General features: G+C 33.4%; 1 protein-coding gene across 1 annotated transcript in view; it reads right to left on the bottom strand.

The window, feature by feature from the left end:
• Cfap47 (cilia and flagella associated protein 47) overlaps nt 1–14,126 on the bottom strand; it is a 410,015-nt gene that overhangs the window by 19,161 nt on the left and 376,728 nt on the right. Inside the window, exon 62 of the mRNA XM_071606058.1 lies at nt 11,468–11,629. Within this exon, the coding sequence (XP_071462159.1) occupies nt 11,468–11,629 (162 nt within the window). The remainder of the gene's footprint in view (nt 1–11,467; nt 11,630–14,126) is intronic.

Genomic DNA, 14,126 nt, shown 5'->3' with positions numbered 1-14,126 from the left:
TAGTGACTCTCTGGTAACCAATTGAATGTAACTAAAGTGACACTGTGGAACTTTTGGTATCTATGTCAGAAAATGCCAATCATCTCCTACCTGGTTCTCTTGGAATAAAAACTGTGGGAAACCAGTCAAGATGTACAATCCAATTATTGGGGACAAACACAGTAGAGAGTTTATGTATAGGTACTACTGCTGACAGCCCCAGTTCAGCTTTCTGACAACAACCAGTATGTACTGCCAGTTGTGAGAGTAAGCCATTTTGATCACCCAACTCTGTCAAGTCTTCAGATGACTGCAGACATGGTCAACATGTTATTACCATTTGCATGAGGGACCCTCAGTCATTAAAATATACCAAAAATGTTCCCCCAAATCTGCACACTAAATGCACTTATTGAAGATAATTCTATTTACTGTTTAATATTTTTTAAAAAACTCATTTTGATATCAATATTACAAGGGGTACGATATTACATCCTCAGAACCAAAATTGAACAAAATAAAAATCTATAGAAAATATTCTGATAGAATTTTTGGATTCTCTGTAATACTAAGCAGTTCACTCAATATAAAAGAGCTCAAAACAAAAAGTCAGTATTTTTCATTTTTGAATGCATTTGTCCTACATGACTTTATATACTAGAATTTCTGATAAATGCATTCATTCCCTAGGAAAATGTTTATGGAAATGTTTATTGAAACAAAGTAGGTCTATTTTTGGTTTCTATTGAGACTTTCTTTGAACTTAATGTTAGCAGAAATGCATCAGAATAAGAGATACATGCTACTTCTAATTCTAACAAAACATCTAAGAGAATGTTAGTAATATTAGTTATAATGAACCCAGAATGATTGGATTGTAATGAAGCAGAATGACTTTCTGTTTTGCTTCTTTCATAAATATATACTGTCATATTTTCCTTTTCAGTACATTTAAAAAATTACCAAGGCATAAGGAAGAAGATCTTACTGTTAGAGACTGAATCATATGTCATAAATTTTTTCATTTTTTCATAGTGCTCATAAAACAAACCTCAAAGACATTTAAAAAATCCAGACATCCAATGAAGATACAAAAATAAATTGAATAGCAATTTGATGAAATTGACTTTGTAACTGCCTCATGTTTCTCAAAAGGCCTACTGAAAGTATAAATTTATGCTCTGAGGGGAATCAAGAAAGCAAGAACTTATTGCTGTGATAAGACTGAGTGAGAAATAGATGCAATCTTGACCTTTCATTATAGGAAATAGGAAATAGTAGGTTCAGCATATCTGCAAAATATCTATTATAGTATAAATAGTATAAAATACTAAAAGTCTACCCAAATTAGGATGATATTCTCAAAATATTGGGAGTAAAAATCATAATGGCATCTAAATTAAATTATTCAGCAGGATATAACATGCTACTGTTCTGTCCTTTTTCTGATAGTAAACATGGTCCTCGGTCTGTGTCTCCAATTAATTCAATGCAGGCAATTTCCAATTAGATTTAGAGACAAAGCAGAATAATGAAAATAATTTTTCAATTTAGACAGAAATAATCATGGTGAGATCTTTATTGGGAGTTTTCCTTTGTGAGTTCATACAAAAATTTGAGACTTTCCTTTTGATTGTAATCTTTTATAACTAATGATTGCATTATTTAATTGCATCTGTCAAGAGCAATCAGAAGTGAGGTGATGAAGGATGAAACTTTGATTATTTTCAATTCAAATAATTTAGTTCATATGTTTTCATTAAAATAAGTGCAGAATAATATTATAGAGTGATTAACAAGGATACAATATAACTCAATTATTATGAATTATGTGTATTATTTGCTTCCTACAATGACACCAAAGAAATATTTTACTCATTAAAGGTCCTTACAAGTTATGAAATGAATTCACATTCTCATGTATTAAAACTATCTTGCCTTTCTTTCTTTTTTTTTTTTCATCTTCATACGAAATTTCTGTTGTAGAATATTTAAAACAAAACCCTAGTCCCAAAGACTATGGGAGAAGCCCAAGTGTGATGTAAGCTATGGGCACATATGGAACTGATGAAGAAATTTGATTTCCAGGCCAAGAGATAGGTTTCTCTGAGTAAACAGTATGGTATTAAAATATATGGCCCAACAAAAAAGTAGAAATTCATTTTCATACACTGAAGTACACAGAAAATATGTTAAACCTGACCAAGCTAGGAAAATTGTACAGGCCAATGAGTAAAGAACATTTAAATTACTAGAAGAGCAGAGTTCTAACCATGTCCATAATGATGTTTACTTAGAACTAGTTAACTGATTAAACATTTCTGTGGATTACATTAGATAATTAACTTTGAAAAGTTTCCAAATATATTGATATGATGCTTTGTTACAGTAAATAAGGACACAAATTGTCATATCCTTTAAAAATATGACAGATATTTTTAAATGATTTTTAGAAACTTTGCAACATCTCTGAATAGAAACAGCAAATTTTTTATGCCATTATTCTCTATAAATCTAATAAACACATTAAGTTTCTTTTTGGTCTTCAAGGCAAATTTATATTCAATAATCACCATGGATACTGCCCATTTATTTTTTCCTTATTATCATAGAAATGAAAGTATTTAGGGATTTCCTTCTTACATGGCAGAATTATTAAACATCCCTTACATGTCTGGCATTAAACTAAATAATCCCAGTCCCTTTCCTCATTTAATTCAGTTTAATGATGACCGCAAACAGTATAGACATTATGTGGCACAATACATCATCAACAAATTTCTGAAAATTAAAGTGAAAGAATCTTCTTGAGAGATACTGGAGAAAGACGAAATGTTACTTAATAGGGGAGCAACAATTTGAATGGCAGATTTCCTCTCATAAACCAAATGCCGGTAGGAAGTGCTAAAAGAAAAGAACTCTGAATCATGAATTCTGTATTAATGAATTACTAATTAAATTAATCAATTAATAATTAAATTATTATTAATTGTTGTGATTCTTCAATAATGAAGGGAAAATAAAAAATAACCTCAGATTAAGGAAAGCTAAGAGAACATATTATAAACAGAACTAACCTTAAAGAATAGTTAAGGGGTATTCTTGTATGTATAATATGTCAAAATACACTCTCATGTATATCTAAAAAGAACAAATAAAAATTAAAAATAAATTTAGAAAACAGTTTGAAGTAGAAAATAATTAAATGAAGATGGAAAGTGGATAGAACTTCAGAAAGAAAGAAAAGCAATGGAATGCATTAAAGAAAAGCATTTAAAAGCATTTGAAAACTGAAGGGAAAATTATAACATAATTGTGCATGGTGTTCGATGTATATAGTGGAAAAATTTAAGAGATTTACATTTAAAAAGTGGAAGGGTAGCAGGGTGCGGTGGCACATGCCTATAGTCCCAGTGGCTCTGGAAGCTGAGGCAGGAGGATCACGAGTTCAAAGCCAGCCTCAGCAACAGCAAGGTGCTAAGCAACCCAGTGAGACCCTGTCTCTAAATATAATACAAAATAGGGCTGAGGATGTGGCTCAGTGGTCGAGTGCCCCTGAGTTCAATTCCTGGTAACCCCTCTCTAAAAACTGTAGTAGGGCAGAGGGAAGAAAATGGAAGTGAGGTTTCCACATTTCTCTTAAAGCAGAAAAATGTTTATAGCGGTAGACTGTGATTTGTTGATCATTAATATTGTAATACTGACAGCAACTGTTAAAAATACACAATGAAATACATTTAAAGCACTATAGATAAAAAACAGTAGATTCTAAAAATTCTTCTGGTAACCAATAATAAGGAAAGAAAAGGAAAACAGCAATAAGAAAAAAATCAACAAGCAGAAAAAGAAAACTAAAGTGGTGAAAACAAGACCTAAAATATTAATAATCACTTTAAATGTAAATGATGTAAATGGACACAAATATAAATTAAGAGATAAGTGGATTTAAAGATGATCACATTATAGGCTATTTATAAAAAGTAACCTAAAATATAATATCATAGGAAAACTGAAAATATAAGAATGAAAAATGTATACTGTACAAATATTTATTTCTAAAAGAACAGAAGTGGCTATATTTGCCACAGTCTGGCTGCAGCAAAATAACCGGGGGGTGACGAGCAACTTGTGTACATTGATACAGCAGGAGTGGGAGCCATTTATTGTAGGACAGGAGGGGTATATATACATTCCACACAGCTTATCTTAATTAACATAAGCTAGATACAGCAGTCAACCAATAAGGAATCTCCACACTTAATGGCTCGCTGGCGCCACCTCACAAACCACTCCCTCTGGCAAAATGCCAGGCGCCATCCAGACTTGTTTACAGACTCTAACATATATTAATATCAGTTAAACTAGACTTCAACACAGATATATTTGTCAGAGAAGGAGGGACATTATAAGATGATAAAAGAATAAATACACCAAAAAGACCCAGTAATCATATATTTTCATTCACCAAAAAATTAGAGCTTCAGACATGCTTATGGCAAAAAAAGCACTGGAAAAAGAAATAAATAAATTTATAATTACATCCATGAATATCAACACCCCTTTTTCATCAATTGATAGACTTATTAAACAGAAAATCAGTTAAGGAAGCATAAGAACTGAACAATACATCATCAACCAGCAGGCTCCAAGAGATACTTGTAGAACACTCCATCTTCTATTTTGTTTGTTTATACTTCTACCCATAGATCTGTCTGATGAAATAGGTTACTTAGAAACACGAATAATTAAATTTATGCAGAGTATGTTTTCTAACCACAATGAAATCAAACTAAAAATCAAGAGAAAGACAACAGAAATTTTAAGATTGTAAATTAAATGAAACTCTTCTAAATAACCCGTGTGTCAAAGAAGAAGTCTCAAAGAAAGTAAAAGGTACATTTAGAACTGAATGAATGTGAAAATACAACATACCAATGCCATAAAATTCAAGTAAAGCAGTACCCTAAGGGGAATAATATACTAGTAAATACAGTAGGAAAAAGGAAAGTCCACAAATTAATAATCTAAACTACTTCAAGAAAGTAGAGAGATCAAAATAAATCCATAGCAAGTAAAAGAAAACAAAAATAAGAGTAGAAATCTATTATAACCCTAACAGAAAAACAATAGGAAAAAAATCAATGAAGCAAATAGCTAGTTTTTTTAAAAAAAGGTCAATAAAATTGACAAACCTCTAAGATGACTAACAGTGATAAAAGAGAGAAGCTGTAAATGACCAATTTGAGAAATAAAAGAGATTGCATAGTCTCTGCAGATATCAACAGAAAAATAAGGGAGTATTATAAATAAGTCTTTACACAAACTACCAAACTCTCCCAATATTAAATTAAAAATCTATTAAAGTAATTACATCATAAATTTTATAAAGCCTCTGAAAAAATTCTTCAGACCCAAATGATTTCACTGGCTAATTCTAACAAACATTTCTAGGAGAATCATATCCAATTATAAACATTATCTTCCATGGAATAGAAAAAGAGGGATTATTTCCTAACTATTTTTTTTGAGGATAACATTACATAGATAACAAAATCAGACATAGAGATGATGATGATAATAATAATAATAATAATAATAATAATAATAATAACAACAACAACAAAAAAGAACCACAGGCTAAAATCTCTCATGAGGTTAAGACACTAAAATCATGACCAAATTATAGCAAATGTGTATCAGTGTATAAAAGGTAATGTGTACCAAGAGCAAATAGGGTTTATGCCAGGAATACATATCTAGTTTAAGACATATTTGCAGTTCAATCAGTGTAATCCACCACATCAACAGACTACAGAAGAAAAATGGCAAGATATTATCAACTGGTGCAGAAGAAACATTTGGCAAAATTCACTAGTCATTCTTAATAAAGTCTTTCAGAAAATCAGAAATACTAAAACTGAAAACTGTGTTTCCCCAAATCCTAATCTCTTGTGCCTGAGAATATGACCTTATTTGAAAATAGGGTCATTGCAGAGGCAATCAATCAAGATGAAGTCATTCTGAATTAGGGTAGGCCATAATTCAATATGACTGGTGTTTTTATAAAAAGAGAAGGGGCTCAGAGAGAAAAACACAGTGAGAAAGTCATGTGACTATGGAGGCAGAGAGTACAGTGATGTGTGCACAAGCCAAGGAATCCTAAGGATCACCGGCAACACTAGAAGCTAAAATAAAGGCATAGACCAGATTCTTCCCTAGAGTCTATAAAGAAAGTGTGGCTCTGCCCAAGCCTAGATTTTTTACTTCTAGTTTCCATAACTGTGAGAAAAGAAATTTCTGTTGTTTTAAAGCCACTGATTTTGTGCTAATTTCTTACTTTAGCCCTAGGAACCCAACATGGAGAAAAACGTCCTTGACTTGATGAAAATCACCTTAAAAAAATCCTACAGCTAACAACTAATGGTGAAAGGCTGAATGCTTTCCACCTAAGTTGGAAAGAAGTAAGTGATGTCTACTCTCATCACTCTTGTTCAATATAGTACTGAAAGTCCTAGCCAGTACAATAGGCATAAAAGGAAAAACAGTCATACATATTGGAAAATCTGTGGGAGGCATGAATATCTATGTAGGAAATGCCACAGAGCACAAAAACAATGCTTATAGAACATATGATTGCTTCACAAATTCTGAGGATATAAAGCAAATACAAAAATATCAATTGTATCCTCTCTGAACTAGCAATAAACATGTGAAGACTGAAATTAAAAACACAATGCCATTTACACCTACTCCAAAAATGAAATGTCTATCTATAAATGTTGAAAACTTATACAGGATTTACAAGCTGAAAATTAGGAAACACTGATACAAAAAAGTCAAAGGTCTAAATAAATCAAGAACTGTACCATATATGGTATAGTTTCAGAAATATAGTAAATACATAATTTAGTGAACTAATATATTAAATACTATAGTGGAAATTATAGATATCAGTAATTTGATCTATGGGTTTAATACAGTCCTTTCAAAATAAAGAAGAAATTTTGTAGACAGACAAGCTTATGTTAAAATTTATATAGAAAGGTAGTGGAAATAAATAAAATAAATAAATAAATATGAGAGGGAACCACACTACTTGAGTATAGCATTGGCAGAGGATAAGTGGAACAGAATTGAAAACCCAGAACCAGATCAATATAAATAATTTTTGACAAAGTAGCAAAATCAGTTTCATGGAGGAAGGACAGTCTTTTTAACAAATACATTTTTAAAAATGTTTATTTTATAGTTGTAGTTGGACACAATACCCTTATTTATCTATTTTTATGTGGTGCTGAGGATCTAACCCAGAGCCGCACATGTGTGAGGCGAGTGCTCTACCACTGAGCCACAACCCCAGCCCTTTAACAAATATTGCTGAACATTCATAGAAAAAATAATAAGCTTCTACTTCAAACACAACCATACATATATGATAAATTCCATTATTGTTTTAAGTTTGAAATAATTTTTTAAGCAAATACAGAAGAAAGTTTTTGGTATTTAATGGTAAGAGTTCTTAGACAATGACTACAGAAGTATGTTACAAAAAGGGGAAAATGATAAATTGGACTTCATACAAGATTAAAATCTCTGGCATCCCCAAAATTCTGTGAAGAGGTTGATATCAAGAATTACAAAGAACTTTCAAAACAACAGTAAAAAAATCCAACTATGAAATGCAAAAAAGAAATGAGTAGATATTTCACTGAAGAGAAGATACAAATGGTGAGTAAGTACATGAAAGTGTGTTTAATGACTTAAAATTCCTTTTTTGATAAATAGCAAAGATCTTATTATGCTCTATAAAAACAGTAACAGTAAGAGCTGGTTTTGCTTAGATATGTCCCAGTTTATTTGCAGAGAGCCTAATTATGAATTGAGTGCTTGATAAATAAAATTTTCAAGAAAGTTCAAGTTCGGAAACAATGAATTTTATGGTCACTCTCCCTTGTGTCATTGGTCTCCAAATAAAAAAGGTAATTATACATTTTGCTGTCATTCATTTTTGACCAAAATGTATAGAATGCTTGCCTGCATATCCAGTCCTTTTGGCAAATTCATTTTGGTGGCAAATACAGTGCACAGCTGTAGTCATCAAGAAATACAGACATTCAAGTAATTAGTTTTATAAAAAAGAGAAATAGTAACTTTAGTACTTTTTTCTCATATTCCTGCTTCTCAGGTTTTGTACAGATCACTATGACCCAGTAATATGAAACCCTTATTTCTCCTCTCACCAAAGTTTAGCTCTCTGTGTTGAGTGGACAATCTTACTCTTATTTAGAAGGGATCTGGCTCTTTGCTTTCTTATTGCTATATCCTGAGCTATTTTCTCTGCCATGCCCTTCTGCCGAGATATTCTGTGTCACCTTGGGCCCAGAACTATGGAGTTGTCAGACCATGGACTGAACTCTGAAGCTATAAGCTAAAATAAACTTTTTTTCCTCTAAAGTTGTTCTTGTCAGGACATTTGGTCAGAGCAAAGAAAGAAGCAAATTGGTACTGAGACATGGGATTGTTGCTTTGACTAAAGTGACCATGTAGTTCAGAAGACTTTGGAGCTGGTCTGTGGGGTGGGGGTGGGGGATTTTGAAAAGTTTAGAGATGCAGGCTGAAGAAGCTTTAGAATGTTGTAGGCAGAGCTTAGTAAGTGATTCTGGTAGGAGCTCAGAAGACCAGAATGCCAAAACATATTACTGTGACAGGGAAAACTGGGCTCATGAGGTTTCAGAGGGGAAAGACTCTATTGCAAACAGGACTACAGCTATTCATGTTACGTTCTGGCAAAGAAATTGTGTATATTTTGCCTATATCCTGAAACTCTATGTGAGGCTGATTTTAAAGGTAATGGACTAATTAATTTGGTGGAGGAAATTTCTTTTTTTTTAAGAGAGAGAGAGAGAGAAAGAGAGAGAGAATTTTTTAATATTTATTTTTTTAGTTCTTGGGGGACACAACATCTTTGTATGTGGTGCTGAGGATCGAACCCGGGCCGCACGCATGCCAGGCGAGCGTGCTACCACTTGAGCCACATCCCCAGCCCTGGTGGAGGAAATTTCAAGGGAGCACAGCATTCAGGGATGACATGAGAACTGCTAGTAGCTTTAGCCAAATTTACTGTCATAATCAGGAGCAGAAAGCACAACAGAAAAATTTGAAAAACTTGCAGTTTGGCCAGAAAAGTATAAGACTAGTGATTTGCTAAGGAACTTGTGGCTGTTAAAGAGATTACAGTCACTAACTTTGCCTAGCAACAATAGGAAAGATGGTTTGAGGGCATCTTGGCAAGACCACACCCATTTTAGGCTCAAAAGTGTAAAAATAAATTCCTTTGATAAGAGCCCATATAGGCACTCTGCTTGCACAGGGGGTCACGGTTTCACTGTGATCAGCCACCCAGGTACTTGGAGGCAATTGCATCCGTGGTCCCAGAAGGTCTGGCAACTGCTTGAGAAAGTGGCAGACCTTGGTGTGAACAACATGGTGCCAAGTCTGAAGGCATACAGAATGCTGAAAGTCATGAAGGCTTCCACCGAGATTTCAAAGGAAGGCCTGGGAGGCCAGGAAAAGTGCTGCAGAAATAGATTTCCTGTGGGCTGCCTGGGAGAGGGTAATATGTGAAGAAGTGAGAAGGAAGCCAAAGTTGCAACAGAGACCCCTGAGATTAAGAAAGGCCAGTAACATGTGACATCTGCTGAAGAAAGAAGTAGGAATGGAGCAGAAACAAGACAAGAGAGAGGCCATGTGGACTGCAACAAGCAAGGACATAGGGGCAGAGCTGCATAAACTCCTTGAAGAGAATATCACAATGCCATTTGCCCTAGATACTTGAAATGGAGCTACAGAATTTGTTTGCCCAGCTGGATTTTGGTATTATTTTGGTCTCATCCCTTCTGTATGTGCTTCTATTTCTCATGTGGAATGGAAATGTTTATTTTGTGCCCTTATGTATTGAATATATATAACTTGCTTTTTTAAAAAAATATTTTTTTAGTTGTAGATGGACACAATGCATTTATTTTATTTGTTTATTTTTTTATGGTACCAAGGATCGAACCCAGTGCCTCATGCATGCTAGGCAAGCACTCTACCACTGAGCTATAACCCTGGCCCCTGTAACTTCCTTTTGATCTGTATAGTAGAAAAGAGCTAAGAGTTTCATTCATGTCTCAGAAGAGATTTTGGACTTGAAATTTTGGTAATGGTGTAACTTATGTTAAGACTATGGGTACTCTTGGAAATGGACTGAATATATTTTGCACTGTGAGATGGGCATCAGCTTTGGGAAACCAGGGGTGGAACATTATGGTTTAGATATGAGGCATCCTGTGAAAGCTCATGTGTGAGACTATGGAAAAATTTTCAGAGGTGAAACGATTAGATTATAAAAGTTGTAACCTAATCAGTGAATTGATCCTCTTAAATGGATTAAGTGGGCTGCAACTCCAGGTAGATGGGGTGTGACTGAAGGAGATTGGTATCTGGGGGTATGCTTTTTCTCTGCTTCCTTGGCACCACGCTCTGAGCTGCTTTCCTCTACCACGCCCTTCCACCATGATGTCATGCCTTGCCTTAGGCCCAAAGCTATGGAGTCATACTACCATGGACTGAACCCCTGAAACCATGAGTCAAAATAAATTTTCCTTAAAAAAAAGAAGGAATCTGACTTACATGAACTCTGTAGTAAAGTAAAATTAAAATAATTAGCAACAGATCTTAGTACTTTAAATACAAAATCTCAGGGAGCATTCATATGCAACTCTAGTGTAATTTAAAATATACAGAATTCTCTTCCACTGGACTGGATGAGGTAAACAAATCCTCTCCCCCAGTAGTAACTGTAAGATTAACAACCATTAAAAACAACAATTTCAGTACTCTGGAAACTGACCAAATGCAAACAACAGACCGAGAGGTACTTTTTCATGAAAACTACTGAACTTCAGATAAAAACAGTGCAAGAAATTATATGTGAAAGACCACATATTATGTGGTTTCATTGATATAAAATATCCAGAAAAGGCAATGCTGAAGAGATAGAAAAGAAATCAGTGTTTTCCTGAGACTAGGTTTGAGAACAAGAGTTGGCTACAAAGTGAATCTGTATAGGCTACTCAAGTATCTATACTTAGTTAAACCATTTGATTTCCCAATACCATTAAAATTTACTGAAAAATGATCCATCTATCTTTGAAATAATATATTGAAACAACTTTTGAAAACAAACAGAAATATTATCTTAAATTCAAATGTCTAAATATTTACCTTTGCTTCTCTTTTCTAATCTTCCCATTGTAGACTCTATATTCCAAGTTTTAAATAAATATTTATGAAATCTATAAAGCTTTGAATCACAACAGCAATACCACTCAGGCTTAACCAGGAAAACATGACCTATAGGATTTTCTATCTTAAATTTCATTCCATAATTCAGCATAAATTACATTAATAAAACCAGTTACATATTTTTTGCTTGATACATTACCTTGTCTGACTTGTCAGTCTAAAGTCAGTGGTAGATTCCTTAAGTAAACCAATTCCTTCAATGTCAATGACATCATCCACTTCAGGCTTAGTAGCAATCAACAGCATGGGAAACTTCCAGATTCCATCTGTTAAGCACTCTATTTTCAGTGTAATATGAGACCTTGAATATAAAAGGAGATTTTAAAAGCTACTATAGAAACACAAGAGAACAAACATAGCAAATCAATATCTAAGATCAAAATGTAAGTAAACTTTGAGGTTTCAGCAAAAGCACTGGGTCATGTAATTCTTACATAATGCAGATGACTGTTAATTACATTTTAGAAATACTTTGTAGATAATGTTTAGATTGTCATTATCCCTTTGAGGTAATTATTTTGTAGCACATCTTATCTGGTATTTATTTATGTTCTAAAAATCAGTAGTTTATGCATAAAGAACTGTGCAAATTTTTATAACCACCATAGAATATCATAGTACTTAAGAATGTAAGGGTAGATTGGGCAAATGGTTTCAAGTTTTATAATAAAATTCCATTTGGGAATTTTCTGTCAAAATGAATCATTGTCAGAAATATGGTTTGTTAACATCTGAAAAGTTCCAAATTAATTGAATCTTTTTTAAAAGTAAACTAATTGGTAAAGATCACATACACCCTACTGAATAGCATATCATTGAAAGGCAGTTAAGTTAAGGAATAAAATCCAAAGGTAGACTTTGAAAGCATTTGGCTATGGTGAAGAATGGAGAGAGAGGATAGCAGTTGGAGTTGAACAATGGTTTTGTTTGTTTGCCTGCCTATAGTGGAAATGACTCAAATATGCAAGAATGTGGTTGCAAATCCTAATTCAGGATTGAAAAATGAAATCTAAAACTGCTTACCTAAAAGTGTCAGAAAGGACAGCACTGGAAACTCTTTTCCTTTGTAAGTAGGTGTATAAAATTGGTTAGTCATTTGGGCAGCAATTAGTCAATATTTTACCAAATTTGAACACTACACACAGTAAACCAGCAATTCCACTCAGTAATTTCCCTAGAGATATGCTTCCAATAGTTCAAGTGATATGTACCATGTTTATTGCTGCATTTTTTTATAGCATTGTTTATATTGCCAAAAGAGTGGGAGTGGCTGGGCATAGTGGTAGCATACACCTATAATTCCAATGATTCAGGAAGCTGAGGCAGGAGGATCACAAGTTCAAAGCCAGCTACAGCAATTTGGTGAGGCCCTAAGCAATTTAGTGGGACCCTGTCTCAAAATAAAAAATAAAAAGGGCTGGGGATGTGGCTCAGTGGTAAAGAACCCCTGGGTTCAATCCCTGGTGTCAAAAAAGAAAAAAGTGGGAGCAAAAAATTAAATTGTTCTTTCAATAGAGTGCTGGTTAAAAAAAAGTGCATTATATAGAAAAAATGGAATACTACGCAGTATAACTTAGCCAATGTCTAGTGATATATCATTAAAGTTAAAATATCTAAAATTTAAATCCTAAATGTATACTCTCTCATACACTCTTGTTATAGAAAGTAAAACTATATTCCTCTCTGTACTGTTTTCAAGACTTAATTTTCACACTTCTATTTTTTCTGTCTTACAAGGAAGAGAGAGAACTTCCATAATTTAGAGCTATTGTTTTATTTTGGTTTTTCATATTTTACTATGTCTCTTCCAGTGAACCGTCACAAATATATTTCAAACAGGGAATGGTAGAAATAAATGAACACGTACTGATGTGTATAAAACACAATTGTTAAGTTACATCAGATTACCATCCAACATCATCCATTCATTTTATGAATGATGTATACATGTTTTCCTAAATCAATTCTCCAAATATTTGTCCTTCAATAGTTTCCTATTGTTTCTAGCATAAATATGGACCTATTGCATCAAAACACTAAATGATAAGAACTCAACTACTCTTTCCAATCTTATTTCCTCCTTTGCTCAATATATTAGAGAAGCATTGGCCTTCTTACTATTCATTGCTCATGCCCAAAATTTCTTGTTTCATGTCTTCTGCATTTATTCTTTCCTCACCTTAAATGCTCTTCCCAGCTGTTATCAGCCATAAGATTTTAATTCAGACATCACTTCATAGAAGCCTAACAACCCCCCTTGTCAGAAGCAGATCTTTCAATAGTTCGATTTACCCTATTTATTTCCTTCTCAGGACATTCTGAAATTTGCTTGCTTACTTATACATTTATTTCTGTTATCTGTCACTCTCACTGAGTGAAACACTCCAAAAGTGCAGGAATTTTGTTTCTTTGTAGAAATTAAATGATTTTTTAGTAAAGTAATATACGTACTCAAATGACTATTGCTGAATACTTCCATTCAACAGGTCAATTCTTTGAGTTAGCATGAAATTACCATGTCAACATTTTAGGGCCATAGAGGGGAAGACTACTTAATTTCACAGATGGCACAGATTCATAGCAATGTATATATGTGATATCATCTATTCTAAATTATCTCCTCCAAACTGCATCAGAATTTGGGGTTCTCATTATGTTCAGCTCTTCAACAGGTAAAATTTTCCAGAAAAATGTCAAGCTAAGATAATTAGTGTTTCTGTAGATAAAACATGACGAATGATATAAATTCTCAATTTAAAAAACTTGTTTAGACCTGTGTTACATATTCACCAATGATA

Source organism: Marmota flaviventris, chromosome X, assembly GCF_047511675.1.
Source record: "Marmota flaviventris isolate mMarFla1 chromosome X, mMarFla1.hap1, whole genome shotgun sequence".
Lineage (NCBI taxonomy): Eukaryota > Metazoa > Chordata > Mammalia > Rodentia > Sciuridae > Marmota > Marmota flaviventris.
This window is presented reverse-complemented; position numbering and strand designations above follow the sequence as displayed.